Here is a 19,998-nt window from a genome sequence, read left to right on the forward strand (position 1 = left end):
GAGTATCCAATGGAATAAAGACAGTCTCTTCAGCAAGTGCTGCTGGGAAAACTGGACAGCAACATGCGGAAAAATGAATCTGGACCACTTTCTTACACCATACACAAAAATAAACCAAAACAGGATGAAAGACCTAAATGTAAGACAGGAAGCCATCAAAATCCTCAAGGAGGAAGCAGGCGAAAACCTCTTTGACTTTGGCTGCAGCGACTTCTTACTCAACACGTCTCTGGAGCCAAGGGAAACAAAAGCAAAAATGAACTATTGGGGCCTCCTCAAAATAAAAAGCTTCTGCACAGCAATGGAAACAATCAGCAAAACTAAAAGGCAACCAACAGAATGGGAGAAAATATTTGCAAACGACATATCAGATAAAGGGTTAGTATCCAAAGTCTATAGAGAACTTATCAAACTCAACACCCAAAAAACAAATAATCCAGTAAAGAAATGGGCAAAAGACATGACTAGACACTTCTCCAAAGAAGACATCCAGATAGCCAACTGACACATGAAAAAATTCTCAACATCACTCATCATCAGGGAAATACAAATCAAAACCACAAGGAGATACCACCTCACGCCTGTCAGAATGGCTAACATTAACAATTCAGGCAATGACAGATGTTGGCGAGAATGCAGAGAAAGAGGATCTCTTTTGCATTATTGGTGGGAATGCAAGCTGGTGCAGCCACTCTGGAAAACAGTATGGAGGTTCCTCAAAAAATTAAAAATAGAACTACCCTACGACCCAGCAATTACACTACTAGATATTTACCCAAGGGATACAGGCCTGCTGTTTCGAAGGGGCACATGCACCCCAATGTTTATAGCAGCACTATCAACAATAGTATGGAACAAAGTATGAAAAGAGCCCAAATGTCCATCGACAGATGAATGGATAAAGAAGGTATGGTATATATAAAAAATGGAGTATTACTTGGCAATCAGAAAGAATGAAATCTTGCCATTTGCAACTACCGTGGATGGAACCAGAGGGTATTATGCTAAGGGAAATTAGTCAGAAAAAGACAAATATCCTATGACTTCACTCATATGAGGACTTTAAGATACAAAACAGATGAACATAATGGAAGCAAAAATAATATAAAAACAGGGAGGGGGACAAAAACATAAGAGACTCTTAAATAATAGAGAACAAACAGAGGGTTACTGGAGGGGTTGTGGGAGGGAGGATGGGTTAAACGGGTAAAGGGCATTAAGGAATCTACTCCTGAAATCATTGTTGCACTATATGCTAACTAATTTGGATGTAAATTAAAAAAATAAATTAAATAAAAATTAAAAAAAAAGAATATCAATAGAAATGGTTTGGAGTGGGGAAGACAACACCAAGTAACAAACATTTAGCAAAATAAATGTCTTTAAAGAATGAATTGCTTCTTTTACCACTGTAGTAGGCAAAGTCCTTAAAATGGCCCTTAGGATCTCAGCTCCCTGACTTTACTCCTTTGATTATATTACTTTACATGACAAGAGGGATTTTGCAAATAGGATTATAGTTACTAATCAGGTGACTTTGAGATAGGGAGATTAACTAGGTGGACCAAACCAAAGCAGAGTTTTCTGGCTAGTAGCAGAAGAGAAAGTGAGAGTTTCAAAGCGTGGGAGAGTTTCAGTGCGTTGTTGCTGATTTGAAGATGGAGGAAGCCAAATGGAAAGGATTTGAGAGTGATTTCTGAGTTGGGAGTGACCCCCAGCCAACAACCAGCAATTAAACAGGGACCTTACTCCTACAACTGCAAGGAACTGGATTCTGCCAACAACCTGAATGAATTTATAAGTAGATTTTTCCCAGAATCTCATTCTCCAAACGAGAACGTAGCTTAGCTGACACCTTATGAGATCCAGAGCAGAGAGCTCTGTCACATTGTACCAGACGTCTAACCTATGGAACAGTGAGTTAATAAATGGGTATTTTTAAGCCACAAAGTTTGTGGTGATTGTATAACAATAGCAAAATAATATAACTGCTAAGCATTAGATCCCAAACTCTGCCAACCAATATCTGACAGGATATTAACCTCATTTTCAAGATCAATTATATGAACCACAATAAATTAAACATAAGCTTGGTAAAGAATTGAATGATGACCTTAGAATTCTTCTTTTCCTTACTTAGTTTCATTGGCTGACATAGGTAAATATACTTGGCTAGGTTTATTACTTGAAAGACACAATTTTTGAACACCACACACAGAACTTAATGGCCATAAATTAGTATATACCTAAATGAATACATAAATATATATGATTAAATTGATCCTGAAAATTCAGAGGAGCAATCATTACTATCATTGTTATTTTGATATATTTTAAGCATGCAATAGCAAAATTCAGCTGTGGGTATAGTAAACTGGTACTAAAGTGTATCCTAATTTTCTTGACTTTAAGGATCTCTCAGGAAGAATTTTCTTGAAAATTGTTTTAAGGAGAAAAAATCTCATTCAGTCTATCTTCAGGAAGGATTAAAGCAAGATATTTTTTTACAACCGTGACATCATGCTTAAAATCTTATTCAGAAGTTTGTGAGTAACCCATTTCTCACTGATGTTTAGCTTTTGCCAAAATATCCCCCCAGATGATTATTTTTAAGAGCTTACATTTGAATATTTTGCCCAATATAACTTATAGAAAATTACTTTGTAGAATTTGTAAAATTGGTATTCACATATTTTAAGCCATTAAAATAAATTCCTGTTGTAAAGAGATTTCTGTTACTACACTAACCTCACTATTGATCTTTCTGTTTTTGAGCAAGTGTCTTGCTATTTTATCTTATGTTTTTACATACTTCAATATTTTAATATCTGATAAAGCAAGCCTTCTCTGTTACTTGGCTACATTTGCATGTTTATGCCAACAGATAAAATTTAGAATTATTTTTCCAAGATCCAAAAATGTAACCTACTGACTTCATCGTGGACAATTCAGTCTTTCTGATAACTTACTAAAATGATTCTATGTTTATGTGAAAGAATAGGCATTCCAAAATTACCCAAGAACATTCTGAAAGGGAATAATTAAAAGAAACTAGTGCTACTATGTATTTAAAAGAATTGTAAGGCAAAACAAACAAACAAACAAAAAAAAAAAACCACAGTCTGTCTCTTACAGCTGGGTAGCAGACCAGCCCCTCTGCTAGAGAGACCACACGGAAAGGTCCTGAGACTACATAGCAAGGGAGAAGGGTCCAGTGCAGCCCAGCCCCCAGCTGTCCCGGGGAGCCAATCATTCAAGTGATGACATCTTAGGACCCTCAGACCAGCCTGGCTGCCAGCTGACACCAATGAGTGACCGCCACCAAAATCACATGAAGCTCAAGTATCTCCCAGCTGAGCCCTGCCTGAAATCATGACCCATAAACTGTGAAACTGTGAGATATAATAAAATAATTGTGTCTGAAAAAAAAAAAAAGAATTGTAAGGCTTCATTGCTTATTCAATTTTGGCATCACCAGTGCACAAATGATAAATCAATGGATCAGAATAGGAGATCTAACAATGGACTCAAAAATATACAAATATTTAGTACCTAATGAAGGTAGTATTTCATATCAGTGGAAAATAATGCATTTTTAATATCACTATTGGATAACTATTGGCCATTTGGAAAAGTTAGGCTTTCACACCAATTGATTCCTACAGCTAAATTCTGTAGTTATCAAACATACAAATGCAAAAAAAAAAAAAAAAAAAAAAGGGAAAATAAACATCCCACAAAAGTTAGGTAAACATTTTAATAATCTAAGCATAACAGAAAGCTTTTCTAAGCATGAAAACTCAGCAACTGTAAAATGAAGATATGTAAATTTGACTGCAAAAGATACACAATATTTGAAAGGAAGGAAACATTATAAACAAACACAAACAAATAGTGACAGGTGGTGAAAATATATACTAACTGTATGTAGCATGAATCCTTCTGAGTAAAATTAAGTACATATATCTCAACTGTATTCCTGGAGATATATCTTGAAAAAAGTTGCCGTGAAATATTTATGTTAGTTGTCTCTGTGGATTTATTATCAGTAACACAAACCTTTATTGCAAGTGCAAATTACTATTTAAAAATTATTACATGATAAATTTAATATTTCAAATCAGTAGGGAAAAGATGGATCATTTAATATGCAGAATTGGACAAAAGGCTAATCATTTGGAAAAAATAAAGGTATATCCTAATTTCACATCTTCATGTATTCCATATAGATAATATTTTTTTTCATTCAAAAAGTATTCACTGAATACTAACAGAGATGTACAAGGTGCTAAACATAATGACATGGTATCTGTCCTCCTTTAGCCATAGTGCATGTAAATTTCTACAGAAATATGTTTTTAAATGAGAACAATAGATGAACAATTTCTGATAGAAACCAGCAACCATGAAATATCTGTATAACCTTGGAAGTGGCAAGGCTTTTCTAAAATCACCAAAGGAAAATCCAGTAAAGAAAAAGATGGATGAATTTCATTTATATGGAACATTTCAATGTCTCTCTCTATAATAACTTTATAGGCACCCTAAAAGAGGCAACAACGAACTAGAAAAAGTAGTTGCTATCCATACAGTAGACCAAATGATAAGTCATTATAAAAAAGACTGATGCTCCTTAGAAAATATTAAGCAAAGGACTCAAATAGGCAAAACCCAAACACAAAATATATGTGACCAATAAGCACATGAAATTAATGTGCAATTTTACTACTAATTCAAAAATTAAAGTATAAATGTGATAATGCTCTTTGCTTATTTTATGAAACAATATCAAAAAGAACGATAGCTCCCAGAATGAGCAAGGTATAAGAAAACCCTCTTATATACTGTTAGTAGGAATGTAAATTGGTAAGACATCTCTAGAGAAAAGTTTAATTTGTGTCCATTAAAATATTTCATATTTTTTGACTCAACAATACTTTCTGAGTCAAAAAGTGTATGCAACAATTTCTCTTAAAGCAGTAATCATGGATATGCAGATTAGCAATGCTAATGCTGTATATAATAACATAATTGGAAAAATGCTGGAAGTTCAACAAATGTGGGGTTGATTTAATACATTATGATACCAGTATACCATGGAATATTATTTTGTTATTATGGTGTTTCAGATGTTTCAGATGTTTCAGGTGTTTCAGATGTTCAGGTGTTTTATCAACATTAAGGTGACACTGAAAAATGTTGATGGTATTTATTAGAACCATAGAAGAGGAGGGGAGTGGGTGAAAAATGAAGTTAATGTGCTGGAGAATGCTGAGAACATTCTCTTTGGTGTAAAACAATTCAATCTGGTACAAGATGAGGCTAAGGCTCTAGTGCAAAGAGAAAGGTAAGATGGAGGAGGGAAATGGAAAGACTGCTCCATGCTCTAAATTGATCAGGTGACTTTCTTGCTAGTTCCAATGAAGAAATTCATCCCACTTTTCTTTTAAATTTTTCTTTAAATGTTTATTTATTTTTGAGAGAGACAGAGACAGAATGCGAGTGGGTTAGGGGCAGAGAGAGAGGGAGACACAGAAGCAGAAGCAGGCTCCAGGCTCTGAGCCGTCAGCACAGTGCCCAACGTGGGGCTTGATCTCAGGAGCCATGAGACCGTGACCTGAGCTGAAGTCGGATGCTCAACTGACTGAGCCACCCAGGCGCCCCCATCCCACTTTTCTTATAAAGCATTATGAAAGCTTGAGCACTGCTGCTTTTGACTCTGGAGACGTGATGCAACTGGTCATTGTATACAACTCTTCCTGATTCTTAAGCACTATGTGTGCAAAGCAGAGGTTTTGTGTTTAAGCTTCATCTGGAACTAGGTGGCAAACATGTTAGGAAAAAGAATGAATCTAGTAAAAACAGTATGGAGGTTCCTCAAAAAATTAAAAACAGGGGCGCCTGGGTGGCGCAGTCGGTTAAGCGTCCGACTTCAGCCAGGTCACGATCTCGCGGTCCGTGAGTTCGAGCCCCGCGTCAGGCTCTGGGCTGATGGCTCGGAGCCTGGAGCCTGTTTCCGATTCTGTGTCTCCCTCTCTCTCTGCCCCTCCCCCGTTCATGCTCTGTCTCTCTCTGTCCCAAAAATAAAATAAAAAACGTTGGAAAAAAAAAAAAAATTAAAAACAGAAATACCATATGCACTAATAAGTCCACTACTGGGTATTTACCTATGAAAGGAAGTGAAATCACTAATTCAAAAAGGTAGATGCACCCTTATGTTTACTGCAGCATTATTTTCAATAGCCAAGATATGGAAGCAACTGAAGTGTTAATAAATGGAAAAAGAAGATGTGGTATACATATAAAGAGAATGGAATATTAGCCGTAAAAAAGAATGAGATCTTGCCATTTGTGACAACATGGATGGACCTAGAGAGTATTATGCTAAGTGAAACAGGTCAGACAGAGAAAGATAAATACCATATGATTTCACTTATATGTGGAATTTAAAAAACAGAACAAATGAACAAAAGCAGAAACAGCCCCATAAATATAAAAAACAAACAGATGGTTGCCAGAGGGAAAAAGGGTGAGAGAATAGGCAAAATGGGTGAAGGGGGATGGGAGATACAGGCTTCCAGTTATGGAATGAATAAGAAAGGTACAACATAGAGAATATAGTCAATGATATTGTAATAGGGTTGCATGGTGACAGATGGTAACTACATTTGTGGTGAGCACAGCCTAATGTATAAACTTGTGGAATCACTGTATTGTACACCTGAAACTAATGTGACTTTGTGTGTCATTTATACTTTTGTGGAAAAAAAAAAAGGATGACAAAATGAAAAAAAAAAGAATGGATCTAATAGATCCATTTGCCTTTAATAAATGAAGCTTTTAATTTTGGTTCTCCAATTTATTGTGTTATTTTCTGCAAGTTACTTAACTCTCCAAGTCTCTGTTTCCTTGTTTGTAAGTGGGAGACTATATCCTACTACAGAATGGCTCTGAAGATTAATTGATGTAGTTCAAGCAATGTCTGGAGTCTGTAATTTTTTGTTAACACCCGCTTCAAAAGAAAAAGAAAAAAGCCCTCTGAACTAAGAGCCCATGTTACCCTCCTCAAAGAAACTGTAAGACCAAATGCACCTTGTTTTGATCAGCCATTACTCAAGTAAGCTTTAAAAAAAAATTTGTGACATCTGTCAAGGGACTCTTCAACAAAGCTTGTAATGCCAGTCTCACCATCCATGCCCTATTGTACCAACGTTTTACATGTGTTTGATCTTGACCTTATCTGCCACCCCCTCCATGATGACCTCTCAATTTTTGCTCTTTGGTATCTCCACCCTCTTTCCTCAACGGAAGCCTGGATCTCCCCTGAGGACTCTGCTTCCCTTGTACTCTCAAACAGATTTTTGTTTTGTTTAGTTTTGTTTTGTTTTTAAATATTTTCATCCCTTTCATAACTTAGAGCCAGAAGTATGCCTGACTGGTTTCTATTGCCACTTCTAAACCATTATTTCGCCACTGTCTTGTAAAAAGCAAGCAAACCAAAAAAATTTGCTCTCAGTCCTGAGGTTTAGGTAATTTGACAATACTGTCATGTATTAGTCTCCCACTTATTCCCCCTGTATTATTGGAGGTAAGATAACACAACAGCTACTGTGTATTCTAAATCCTGCCACAATGCTGGGTGACTTCATAACAACATAAATGGCCATTCAATACTCTGACTTCTAAATTTTTTTTACCTGCTTTCATCACCAGACCTACCCATCCACTCCTCCACTCTGACAACAATCTCTAATCTTCTCTCCTAGTTTGCTTGTTTAACTATATCCATTATGACTATTCTTTGAACTCAACAGACAAGCCAGTTCTTTGGTCCTTCTTTACCTCAGCTAATCACTTCCTTATCTTCTTTCTTCAGTCCCTCTTTATCAAATTTAAAGTACATTAGAGTCCTACTCTTATTAATACAAACGTCCTTGTGCTTCTGTCTTTTCCTTTTACCCTCCCATAAAATCTCAGTCCTGCTTGAAATCAGTATCTTTCTCATCACCTGCATGCCAGCAGTCCAGCTGTTCTCAGCTGAATGCTTTTGTTTCTCCCCAAATCCATACATTGAGGTTCTAACCCTCAGTGAGATAATATTTGGATATGGAGCCTTTGGAGGTAATTAGGGCTAGGTAAGGTCATTAGGGCAGGTGCTAATGATGGGGTTAGTGCCCTTCTAAGAAAAGACACCAGAGATCTTGCTCTTTCTCTCCCACTCCCCAACCGCACCCTCTGTATATGAAGAGGTCATGTGAGCACACAGGAAGATGGCAGCCACCTATAAGCTAGAAAGAGAGTTCTCACCAGGAACCAAATTGACTGGCACCTTGATTTTGGAGTTCCCAGCGTCTAGAACTGAGAAAATAAATCTCCATTGTTTAAAGCCACCAAGACTATGTTATTTCATTATGGCAGCCTGAGATGAATAAGACAATAATAATGACAAAGAAAGTCACTCGATAGGGTGGATATATCTCAATGTGAGTTCACCACCACCAAATTCAAATGGATCCTCAAACACTGACCAGGAGTCCTAAGTTTCATTAGTGAATTTGTTCTACTACTACATACTATCTGAAAGGACTATTTGAATCTTTCATTTTGTGGGTAACACAGAAGCTATGAGACGGGAACCTCCTGGACTTTCTAATAATAAAAGTTCAAAACTACTTAACATCTACATGGACACTCCCACCATTTTCTCTGGTTATAACTGCAAATTAGTGCCTCTGACCAAAGCTCAATCCATTCATCTGTGCCTTGGATCCCACTGCTTTTCTGCATTCTCTTTTCTGATCACTTTTTTTCTCTCTATTACTAACCTTTCCTTCCTAGTGGATTCATTCTGTCAACTTTAAAATGTGCTCAGGTCACTTTGGTGAAAGGCAAAAACACAACAATAGGGATAAAATACCAACATCCCTCTATTTAATATTACCCTGTACCACTCCCCTCTCTCTCCCCACCTTCATTTGGCTTCCACCTTCATTGTTCCACTGAAACAATGCTTACTGATCTGCAGGAGTACTGTGTATATAAAGGAAATGAGCATTTTGTCCATGATATTAATTTCAAGTATGTTTTCTTAGTCTGTCATTTTTCTTTGGCTTTGTTTATGGATAAACTTCTTCATGGATTTTTAGAAATGTTTTTAAATGAGAAAGGTGCAGAGATTTCTGTATATTCCCTCCTCCAGAAAAAAATATACTTTAGGACCAAGATGGGGAAAGAATGATAGACTGGTCTAATTCATCATTAGAGGTCCTCTATATGGGGCTGACAGCAGCTCTCTTCATTAAAATGCTGTGTAACATGACTATGACCTTGTCTAAGACAATTAAGAAACCTAGAGTCAATAGAGTGGCTCTTGCTCAGCTTACTGCCAACTCAGTGAGGACCAACAGTGTGATATGCCTTCCAAGTTCATGTAACCCAAACTGTATTAATAAAAACTTAGAGACTAGAATAAGGGAAAAGATAGCCCCATCACATCCTCTTCACAACAGATCACTTACGGAATGATCTCTTTATAGAAATACAAGTTGGAGTACCAGTGATATTACAACTTTGAGAAATTGTGCCCAAACAGTTATGTATATTTTGTCCATGCTCTAGAGTTCTCACAGTCGCTATATTTATTATCTCACTGACTCTCAATATAAATATATAATGTAACATTATCCCCATATTACAGATGAGAAAACTGAGGCCCAGACTGGGTAATAGACTAGCCGGGAGGTGGAGCTTCCTGAATTTAAATACAAGCTTTTTTGTTCCAGGATTGGCATGAACCATGAATTGAACTTCAATAAGCCCAGAGGCAGGGGGCTAGGACAGGATTCTGGAAGCCATATTCCAGAAGGAGCTTTTGAAGAAACTAGAGATGTTTGGCCTGAAAGAAAGATGCCTTTAGAGGGCCTGTGTAGCTGTTGTTAAATATTTGAAACCCATCATATGGAAGAGGAAGGAGACTTCTTTATTAACTCTAATGGGCAGAACTGGGAGTAATTGAGGAAAATTATGATGAACCAGGATGGTGAATATAAAACTGTGTCTGAAAGAATGACAAGTGTTGAGCTGCAGAACTGTGTCCAGATAGGTCAGCCAAGTAATGAGCCCAGAGCAATAGAGAGCCAGCCTGGTTGCCTGCAGCTGGTAGGAGGGAGGGTCATCAGCACAAGTGTCTGCTGCTTAATTTTTACCTGCTTTTGTGGGCCAGCTGTCCGTCTAAAGCACCAATCCTGCTCAGTTTTTATTCCACTCCCAGCAGTTTCCTCTCATGTGGGGTCTTGTCCTGGAGGGGAGCCCTGGTTGGTCAGTTTGGAAAGTTTATAGCTCACAGCTGACTGCAGATCCCTCCCACTCCCTGACTGGATTGGGCAAAGCCCCTCCCAGTACCGACATGGTTTCCCGTAGGCCTGTAAGTGCTCCCACCTATCTATCGGCTATATTGGATTTTCCTGTTCTAGGTCTATAACTGCCCTGTGGCTTCCCTCTGCTTTCTCACAGCTGCTGGAGAGAGCCCAGGGCTTGCTGTTTTTGGTGGTTTATCCCAACTTGTTTGCATTTGGGGTTCATAGGAATATCTCATCACCTAGTTTTGTGGTAAATGTTGTCCACAGCCGGGTTTCTTGGTTTGGCTGCTTAGTAGCTCTGTTTATATGAAAATTCAAGAAGATCCAAAACCTTGCTGACCCATCACCACCATCCTGAGAGAATTCTCAGGCCTGCTATTGTTACTTCGAGCTCCTTCTTCAGCCCTCTGGCTAGATATCTGCTAATTGAATTCTATTCAGTTGTCACTTGGAAATGACCATCAGCATAAAATGAAACACAATGCTTCTGTAAAGGGGCTTGGAGTTTACAAAATAAATTAAGCTCTGCCAAAACATAACTTAAAAAAGAAACTCAGGAAAATTTAAAAATGAATATAGACGATTTTTTTTCACAGTGAGTTACGGTCCTGGGGTGGGTAAAGATAGGCCATTTATCCACATTTTGCATCCTTCACCCCAGTAGAGAATGATTCTCACAGTTGGATGGCTGACTCAGTAATTTGTCAGTTTTGCCTGACTAAAGTCACATCATTGATTGATGCCAAATCTCGCTCAATTAAAGGTTCATTTTTCTCTTGGCTGTTGGCAAATCCAACACTGATTATGGGTTATTAGCACCCACCCCCTCAGATTTCTAATGTGCTGGGAGCAGTGCTGGGAGCTGGGAGCATTTGCCTGCATACCAATTACAGCAGCAGCAACAGAGCTCAGCCACACCTTTCTATTCTGGGCGCAAGGACACCTGCCAGGATGCCTGACTGCAGGGAGGGATATGTTTATTCAGGTCCTTCCTAGGGAGATTAAAAGAACAAGGGATCTTTTCCAATCTCCATCTCACTGCCAGCTCTGCACCTTCATGCTAAGAAAAACGGTGATATTTTGTGACAACATTTGGTTCTTTTTACTTGTCTATCCACTTTGCATTTGCTCATTTATTGGATTCATTCAATAAATATTTTTGAGGACTGGCTTGTGGGACAAATGAAAACAGTACAGAGACCATAGATGGATGAGACTGAGTCTCATAAGCCATGTGTGAGAGTAGACTCTGTTTTATTGCAGGAATTCCTAAGCAGGATATGGAAACTCTGAGACAACTGTGGATAGTCACACTTTTTCTGATGTTTTCTGAGGAAAAAGAAGACCTGGTCTGCCTTTGGCCTGTTCTGTCAAAGGACTTTAACTTTTTCAGTGTTTTCCACTTTGGGGTGGCCCTTTGTCTCCTCAGCATGCTCCATTCATAGCAAAGCTTTATGAGAATGAAAAGTAGCTGCTCCTCCTACATGGCTGAAGCCTCCACAGGAGTATGATAGCAGGAAGGAGTTTGTGTCCAAGGCCTGCATCTGCAGAGTTTTCTCTGCATTGTTGCCTCCAAGCCTGATTGGGCCCATGGGTCTCCACTGCTACCCAGTGCATTTGTATATGAGGACTGCTTTTCCAGCATCCAGAGGTCTCCTGTGCTCCCTTGGGCTCCTGCCCCCCTTCCTCTATCCTCAAAGCCAGCAGTGTACTGTCTTCTTTCCTCTCTACCCTCTGCATTTGTCTTCACATCCCCTCTCTTGTTTGGGGGATGTTTTAAAATTTTTGTGTCTTACAATTTATCAATCTTTTCTTTATGATTGCTCTGTCTGGGCATGCTTAGAAAGTCCACTTCTTCTTTGAAATTAAAATAAACAATGGTTTGATAATCTTTCTTGCTCACAGCATTTTAGATTTGAGGGTGTTTTGTATGCTACAGTTGTACTATTGTCTTTCTTGATTGGGAGAAAGAGGAGGTTGGGAAAATGGTGAATAAGTATGGTCTGCCCATTCAGTTCTACAGCATTCTCATACTTTTTTTTCTTCCAAATTTTTATTTAAATTCAAGGTAGTTAACATACACTGTAATGCTGGTTTTAGGAGTAGAATTTAGTGATTCATCACTTACATATAGTACCCAGTGCTCATCACAAGTGCCCTCCTTAATACCTATCACCTACTTAGCCCATCCACCACCCTCCTCCCTCCATCAACCCTCAATTTGTCATCTATCACTAAGACTCTATTATGGTTTGCTTCCCTCTCTCTTTTTTCCCTTGTGTTCACCTGTTCTGTTTCCTAAATTCCACGAGTGAAATCATATGATATTTGTTTTTCTCTGATTACTTCACTTAGCATAATACCCTCTAAATCCATCCACATTGTTGCAAATGGCAAGAGTTCATTCTTTTGATGGCTGAGTAATATTCCATTGTATGTCACATCTTCTTTTTTTTTTTTTTTAATTTTTTTTCAACGTTTTTTATTTATTTTTGGGACAGAGAGAGACAGAGCATGAACGGGGGAGGGGCAGAGAGAGAGGGAGACACAGAATCAGAAACAGGCTCCAGGCTCCGAGCCATCAGTCCAGAGCCTGACGCGGGGCTCGAACTCACGGACCGCGAGATCGTGACCTGGCTGAAGTCGGACGCTTAACCGACTGCGCCACCCAGGGGCCCCTGTCACATCTTCTTTATCCATTCATCAGTCTGTGGACACTTGGGCTGTTTCCATAGTTTGGCTATTGGTGATAACGCTGCTATCAACATTGGGGTACATGTACCCCTTCAAATCTATATTTTTGTATCCTTTGGGTAAATACTTTGTAGGATAGTTTTATTTTTAACTTTTTGAGGAACCTCCATACTTTCCAGAGTGACTGTACCAGTTTGCATTCCCACCAACAGTGTAAAAGGGTACCCCTTTCTCTGCAGCCTCATCAACATATGTTGTTTACTGTGTTGTTAATTTTAGCCATTCTGATAGGTGTGAGGTGGTATCTCATCATGGTTTTGATTTGTATTTCTCTGATGATAAATGATGTTGAATATCTTGTCATGTGTCTGTTAGCCATCAGGTTGTTTTCTTTGGAAAAAATTCTATTCATATCTTCTGCCATTTCTTCATTGGATTATTTGTTTTTTGGGTGTTGAGTTTGATAAGTTCTTTATAGATTTCGGACACTAGTCGTTTATCTGATATGTCATTTGGAAATATCTTCTCCCATTCTATAGGTTGCCTTTTAGTTCTGTTGATGATTTCCTTCTCTGTGCAGAAGGTTTTTATCTTGATGAAGTTCCAATTGTTCATATTTGCTTTGGTTTCCCTTGCCTCCAACAATGTGTCTAGTAACAAGTTGCTATGGTCGAGGTCAAAGAGGTTGCTGCCTACGTTCTCCTCTAGATTTTGATGGTTTCTTGTCTCAAATTTAGGTCTTTCATCCATTTCAAATTTATTTTTGTGTATGGTGTAAGAAAGTGGTCCAGGCTCATTCTTCTGCATGTTGCTGTTTGGTTTTCCCAATACCTTCTGCTGAGGAGACTGTCTTTTTTCCATTGGATATTCTTTCCTGCTTTGTCAAAGATTAGTTGACCATATAGTTGTGGGGCCATTTCTGGGCTTTCTATTCTGTTCCATTGATCTATTTTTGTGCCAGTACATACTGTCTAGATGACTACAGCTTTGTAATATAGCTTGAAATCTGGAATTGTGATGCCTCCTGCTTTGGTTTTCTTTTTCAAGATTGCTTTGGCTATTCAGGGTCTTTTGTGGCTCCATACAAACTTTAGGATTGTTTGTTCTAGTTTTGTTAAAAATGCTGGTGATCAGGATTGCATTACACATGTAGAATGCTTTGGGTAGTATAGACATTTTAACAATGTCTATTCTTCTAACCAATCCATGAGCATGGAAATTTTTTCCCATTTCTTTGTGTCCTCTTCGATTTCTTTCATAAATGTTCAATAGTTTTTCAGAGTACAGATCTTTCACCTCTTTGTTTAGGTTTATTCTTAAGTTTGTTATTGTTTTTGGTGTACTTGTAAATGGGACTGATTCCTTCATTTCTTTTTCTGCTGCTTTGTTATTGGTGTATAGAAAAGCAACAGATTTCTGTACATTGATTTTGAATCCTGTGACTTTGTTGAATTCACGTATTGCAAAAATTTTTTGGTGGAGTCTTTCGGGTTTTCTACAGAGTATTATGTTGTCTGCAAATAGTGAAAGTTTGACTCCTTTCTTGCTGATTTGGATGCCCTTTTGTTGTCTGATTGCTGAGGCTAAGATTTTCAATAGTATGTTGAATAGTAATGATGAAAGTGAACATCCCTGTCTTGGTCCTGACTATAGGGGAAAAGCTCTCAGTTTTTCCCCACTGAGGATATTTGCTGTGGGTCTTTCGCATATGGGCTTTATGATGTTAAGGTATATTTCATCATTCCCTACTTTGTTGAGGGTTTTTATCAAGAATGGATGCTGGTGTGTGTGTGTGTGTGTGTGTGTGTGTGTGTGTGTGTGTGAGAGAGAGAGAGAGAGAGAGAGAGAGAGAGAGAGAGAGAGAAACAGCATTTTTATACTTTAAATTAGGCATTTGCTTTTTTCATTATTTTTATTGTCTTTTTACATCTCAAACTGCTCATATGTTCAAGTGCTCAAATAAATAAAATAAAGACTGTAACTGGTTTTGATGAAAGTTTAAGAAGCAGTATAAAAACTCATGTGACTTTAGAGTAGTATTATATTTTGTAGTGGATATAATTGATTAATTATTTCCAGATTAGTCATGTAAAGAAAGAATGAGGCCCAGGACACATTGCTCAGGATAATCAAGAAAAAGCATTATCAGATAAGGCCCCCATGTGGCAGTTTAATGACTTGTTGTACATACAAAAAAAAAAAGTCCTTTCTTAACAAATCTTTTCAGCAAATACCTGTGTCAACCGAATTCCCTGAACAAGCAGCGTTTGAAGAAACTTTATTACCTGATCATCTAAGATGGAGTTTTAGTAAGTCTTCAGTTATAAGTAAAAATTTGTAGTACAAACAATATGAAAATGTACTTGAAGTTAGAGAGCCAATTTTAAGAATAACAACACCTCACTTTCCAGTATTTGACAAAACCACTTAGTTTTGTCTTCTTGATAAATGTTAAGGACTTGTGTGTCCTCTCCTTCCTGTGGGACAAACCAGCATAGGGGTCTAGGAATTTTCTTGATAACTGATAGCTTTCCACTCTTTTCCTTATGCAGTTTTCACTTGTTTTTAAACAACAAAAAAATCAGTTTGAGCAGTGTTTGTCATTGCCAGTGCAAATATTTTTCAATGACTGCATGCATAGCTAGTGTATCTATTTCCTTATGGCTACTTCTGAATTCACCGTTGGTCTAGCAAGAGGGGACAATTAAGTCAGAGTTTCTAGAATGGCAACTTCCTTAAAAGCTTCCATGTTGGCAGAGAGCAGACAAGAAATATTTGGAGACAAGTGCACTGACCTAGAAAACCCTCCTGCTTTTATTATTTTAGAAATATAAAGTTTAAAGTCTAAGTTATTTTTTATAATTTTAATGTGTGAATGTTTATTGCAGTAAGTTAGTTAAGTATTTTTTTTCTACACAGATTTTTATTCTATTATGATTAGAGTTAGTAGCTGAAAGGGCTGTCTTTGCCTTAATCTATAGAGTTGTTTTTTTTTTTTTTTACAAACTCAGATATTAGTAATCTACAGTTTTATTATACAAAACTCTTTTTAAAGTGTTCAGCATAAAGTAACAATACCTCCTTTGTATAATATACATGAAGGCCAGATATCCATTTACACTAAACGATGTATTCTATAACAATCATCTTTGACAGAAACTTCAAAATTAAAGGTGGAAGTTATATGGATTTGGGGGACACCAAAATTGTAAAATTTCAGCAAAATAATGCCAAATGTAACTTGAAGTTACATTTAATGAACGTTTATTGAGTACTAGTTCTATGCAGGGAAGGTTCCACAAGGTCAGTAGTTATTAACGGATTTCACTCTAAATCTGAGCACATTGATGCCAAGGGAGATGGACCGCCACATAGGTGAGTACGGGAGAACCAGGTAGAGGCCAGGACCTTCCTGCTGGTAAGGCCAGGGGGTGAAGAAGTTTTGCAAAGTGGGCGCTAGATTCCAAACACGTGCGACAAGAGCGGCACTCTTCTCAGGGAGCAGCCCAGAGGAGCCAAGGGCCAACCCTCTCTAGACTCACTGTTCCCCACGCAACCCCGGAGTCGCCGCCCAGGCCGGGAGAAGCGGGAAGGGACAAGACCGCACATTAGCACCGCGCTGGTTCTCATGTGGGTGGTCAGTCCTGGCTACAGGACATGCTGGGTCTAGGGTAGGAGCGACGTGGAGTGGACGGTCAAGAAATCCCATCATGAGACGCTCAAGAGGGATATTCCACGGGCATTTTCCCTCCCTGGGGCTATTTGTCTCTGTTTTCCAGGCCAGGGGAGGAAATTAGGACAAAAAAAAAAAAACCCCTGCTCCCTTTCTGAGAGTCAAGTGCTAGGTAGGGTGTGACAGCCGGACTGCTGCATTTTGGGACCGAGGACCTTAGAAGAGGTTAAGGGCAGGAAAAAGATCAACTGCTAGGGATCCTAGTGGTTAAAGCCGGGCTTTCTGCAAGGGTCGGCATTCTGCCTGGGGCTCTCCTGCGTCCCGCATCCCACAATCCCCGGGCAAACTGCGACGCCGCTCCGATGCGTGCTGGCTGTCTGCGGCACGCGTGCTGCGAGCACGAGCCCGGCGTCTTGACAGCTGCCCACGCGCCGGGGAGGTGCTCCAGCACGCTGCATTAAAAAGGCCACGCGGCCGGCCCCGCCCCTCGCGTGCCGCGATTGGCTCCAGGTGGACTGCGTTGGTCTGATAGGTGCAGGGCGGGCGGGGCTGCGCGCGCCAGGTCCGTGGCTTCACCGTGGCCGCCGCAGCTGGGGCGCGAGTGGCGGCCGAAGGCGGGCGGTAGGGCGTGAGGGCCAGCGGGAACGCGCGCGTGGTGGCAGCCGAGGTCCCTCAGGAAGCAGGGGAGCGACCAACGCCGCCCCGCACGCGCCGCCCGAGGCCGGCGGCGCGCGCGAGGGCGGGGGAGGTGCGCGCGTGTGTGCGAGTGAGTGAGTGTGTGTGTGTGTGTGTGTGTGTGTGTGTGTGTGTGTGTTGGGCTTGGGTGCGGAGCGTGAGCCGTCAGTGCCCGGGTACCGGTTCCCCCGCGGTCTTCCACATCCTCCGTCGGTCCCTGCTCCTTCCCACGACCCTACAGTGTCCTCCCACGGTCGCAAAACGAACAAGAGCATTACGGAGCAGGTGTGGGGGTGGGGGGGGGGCGGAGAGGAAGGGTAGCACCAGACAAAAGGGGCGCCGGGGTCAGCCCGCCATGGCCTCCCGGAGCCTGGGGGGCCTGAGCGGGAGCCGCTGCGGGGGCGGCGGCGGCGGCAAGAAGAGCCTGAGCGCCCGCAATGCTGCGGTGGAGAGGAGGAACCTGATCACGGTGTGCAGGTACGGCGCGGCGGCCCGCAGAGCGCTGCGAGGGGAGGGGGCCGCCGGCGCCCCGGGCTGAGGGCTTCGGGCGAGCGCGCGTGCTCCCTGGGGGTCCCGCAGACCCGGGGCTGTAGCCCCAGTCTCTGCCGCACCGGGCGTGTCCGCCGGCGCGAGCGCCCTGAAAGGGGCCGGGGTCTGGTCACCGCTGAGGCCCGGGACTTTCCGTCAGTTTCAGCACTGGAAGCAAGCGAGGAGAAGGCTTGGGGCGGGGCTGGGGGAGGATTTGTTTTGAATGTGCCTTCTAGTGTCAGAGTAAAAGAGGAGGGCAGGGAGGAAGTGCTCTTTCATTTACTGCACATTAAGCTGTCAACTAGCTTTTGGTAAAATCGTCGTCACTGTGATTATTTACTGTGTTGTCTCAAAATCGGAATGCGTTTTGGTTTTGTTTTGGCTTGTTTACATATGTATTCAGTCATTTCATTCCACCAGTATTGTCTACTACAACAAGCCTGCTGTGTGTGTGTGTGTGTGTGTGTGTGTGTGAGTGAGTGTGAGTGTGTTTTCTCTCTCCACTTTTGAATTGCAGTGCTAGTGCAGTTTCTGCAGTTGTTTTTAAGAGTGGGACTGTGGAAGATACCGAGGCTTCATGTCAATGATTTATTCCACGTCTGCCTCTCCTTGAATGTTTTCTAATTGTAAATGTAGTATTCCTTTACTCTGGAACATATAGAAACATAAAAAGGAATAATTAGTATCTGCAAGTCTAGTATTCAGAAATAACTGATTTTTCACCAAACACTTCCGCAGCAACTATCGGTAATCCTCTAAGAATTAGGGAATGATCACACCTTTCCCTTCCTTGCAATTTCTGTCTGTATATTTCTTCCTGTGTAACATGTGTCTGGCATCTTATGCATTATACAGTTACAGATATTTATACTAGGACTTATATTCAATAACTTTGAGTGACTTGTTGTTTTTAATTTGGACTGTTACAGATGTTTGCCTATATAGCAGGAAGACCTGCCTCGCTGTTACTGCACTTAGAGCTGTAAACCATATTATAATGTGGAATTGGTTTAATTTACCATTTGTGCTGTCTAGGATGCAACCTTTTGAGGAAGACAGGTTTTAAATGTATTTAAATCCAGATAAATCTTTTTTTTTAAGTTGGGAAAAACAGAACAATAAGCAAGGCTGATTTCTTAGTTTTATTTTATCTACATTAGAGATTATTTTATTTTTCTAAAAGACAATCATCTCAAGCAGGATCCAACATATACAGCGCTTCTTGGGGTAGCGTATTTTATAAAAGCTCCATCAGAGTTAAATTTCACAGGAGAGCTTTTTGCTCAATTGTATTTTTTTACTTTTTTAAAACCTTCCTACTATAGCATCTGATGCTCAGGAAGTATTTATTGAATGAATAAATTCAGTGGTGGGTACTATTTCTTTTGCTTCTCCATTTTTGTCATGGCCGATTTTAGGTTATTTAATGTTCATCTCCCTCATCAGAGGCCGAGGCCTGAAAAAAGGGCTTGTATCTCAACCTTATTTAAATAACATTTTAAGTTATGGATAAGAAATTTCAGTTATATCCCACTGATTTGTGTGGACAGCTGTTTGGGCTAGCTGTATTTTCATTAATTTTATTTGCATAATTATTTTCGATTGTGAATGAGTATCAGTGCTGACCTTAGTTATAATTTACTTGTAAGTTTAGTATCGTAGCTAAAATACATTTCAGTTTTTCAACATGTATTTATGTGGATTTACTACTAAGGTTGTTCTTCATGTCCGGAGAGGCGATAGTTTATATAAATTACATCCATCTCAATAGTAATGGGATCTGTTTGATAGGCTTTGTCTAAAAGGCTTTTACTTTTTGGGGAAAAAAGTCACTGTAGGCCATTGGTATGCTTTAAGTAGCTCTGCCCCTAATTCAGCAAAATGAACAAATCAATATTTATGCATTTGTGTTTCTTTGCCTTTCAGAGTTACCATATTGTAGAATCTCACCCATGTCTCTTAATTCATCTTTTAATTTTTATTTATCAAGTTAGAGGTGATTTGATAGTTAAGTTGGGAAGAAGTTGGATTAGAGTTTGAGTTCTAAGTTTACCTTGTCATTGACTAGTT

General features: G+C 39.9%; 1 protein-coding gene across 1 annotated transcript in view; it reads left to right on the top strand.

The window, feature by feature from the left end:
- Positions 1 to 17,755: 17,755 nt before the first annotated feature.
- Positions 17,756 to 19,998, top strand: part of RUNDC3B (RUN domain containing 3B) — a 145,659-nt gene continuing 143,416 nt past the window's right edge. Inside the window, exon 1 of the mRNA XM_049641390.1 lies at positions 17,756 to 17,877. Within this exon, the coding sequence (XP_049497347.1) occupies positions 17,756 to 17,877 (122 nt within the window). The remainder of the gene's footprint in view (positions 17,878 to 19,998) is intronic.

Source organism: Panthera uncia, chromosome A2 (genome assembly GCF_023721935.1).
Source record: "Panthera uncia isolate 11264 chromosome A2, Puncia_PCG_1.0, whole genome shotgun sequence".
Taxonomy (NCBI): domain Eukaryota; kingdom Metazoa; phylum Chordata; class Mammalia; order Carnivora; family Felidae; genus Panthera; species Panthera uncia.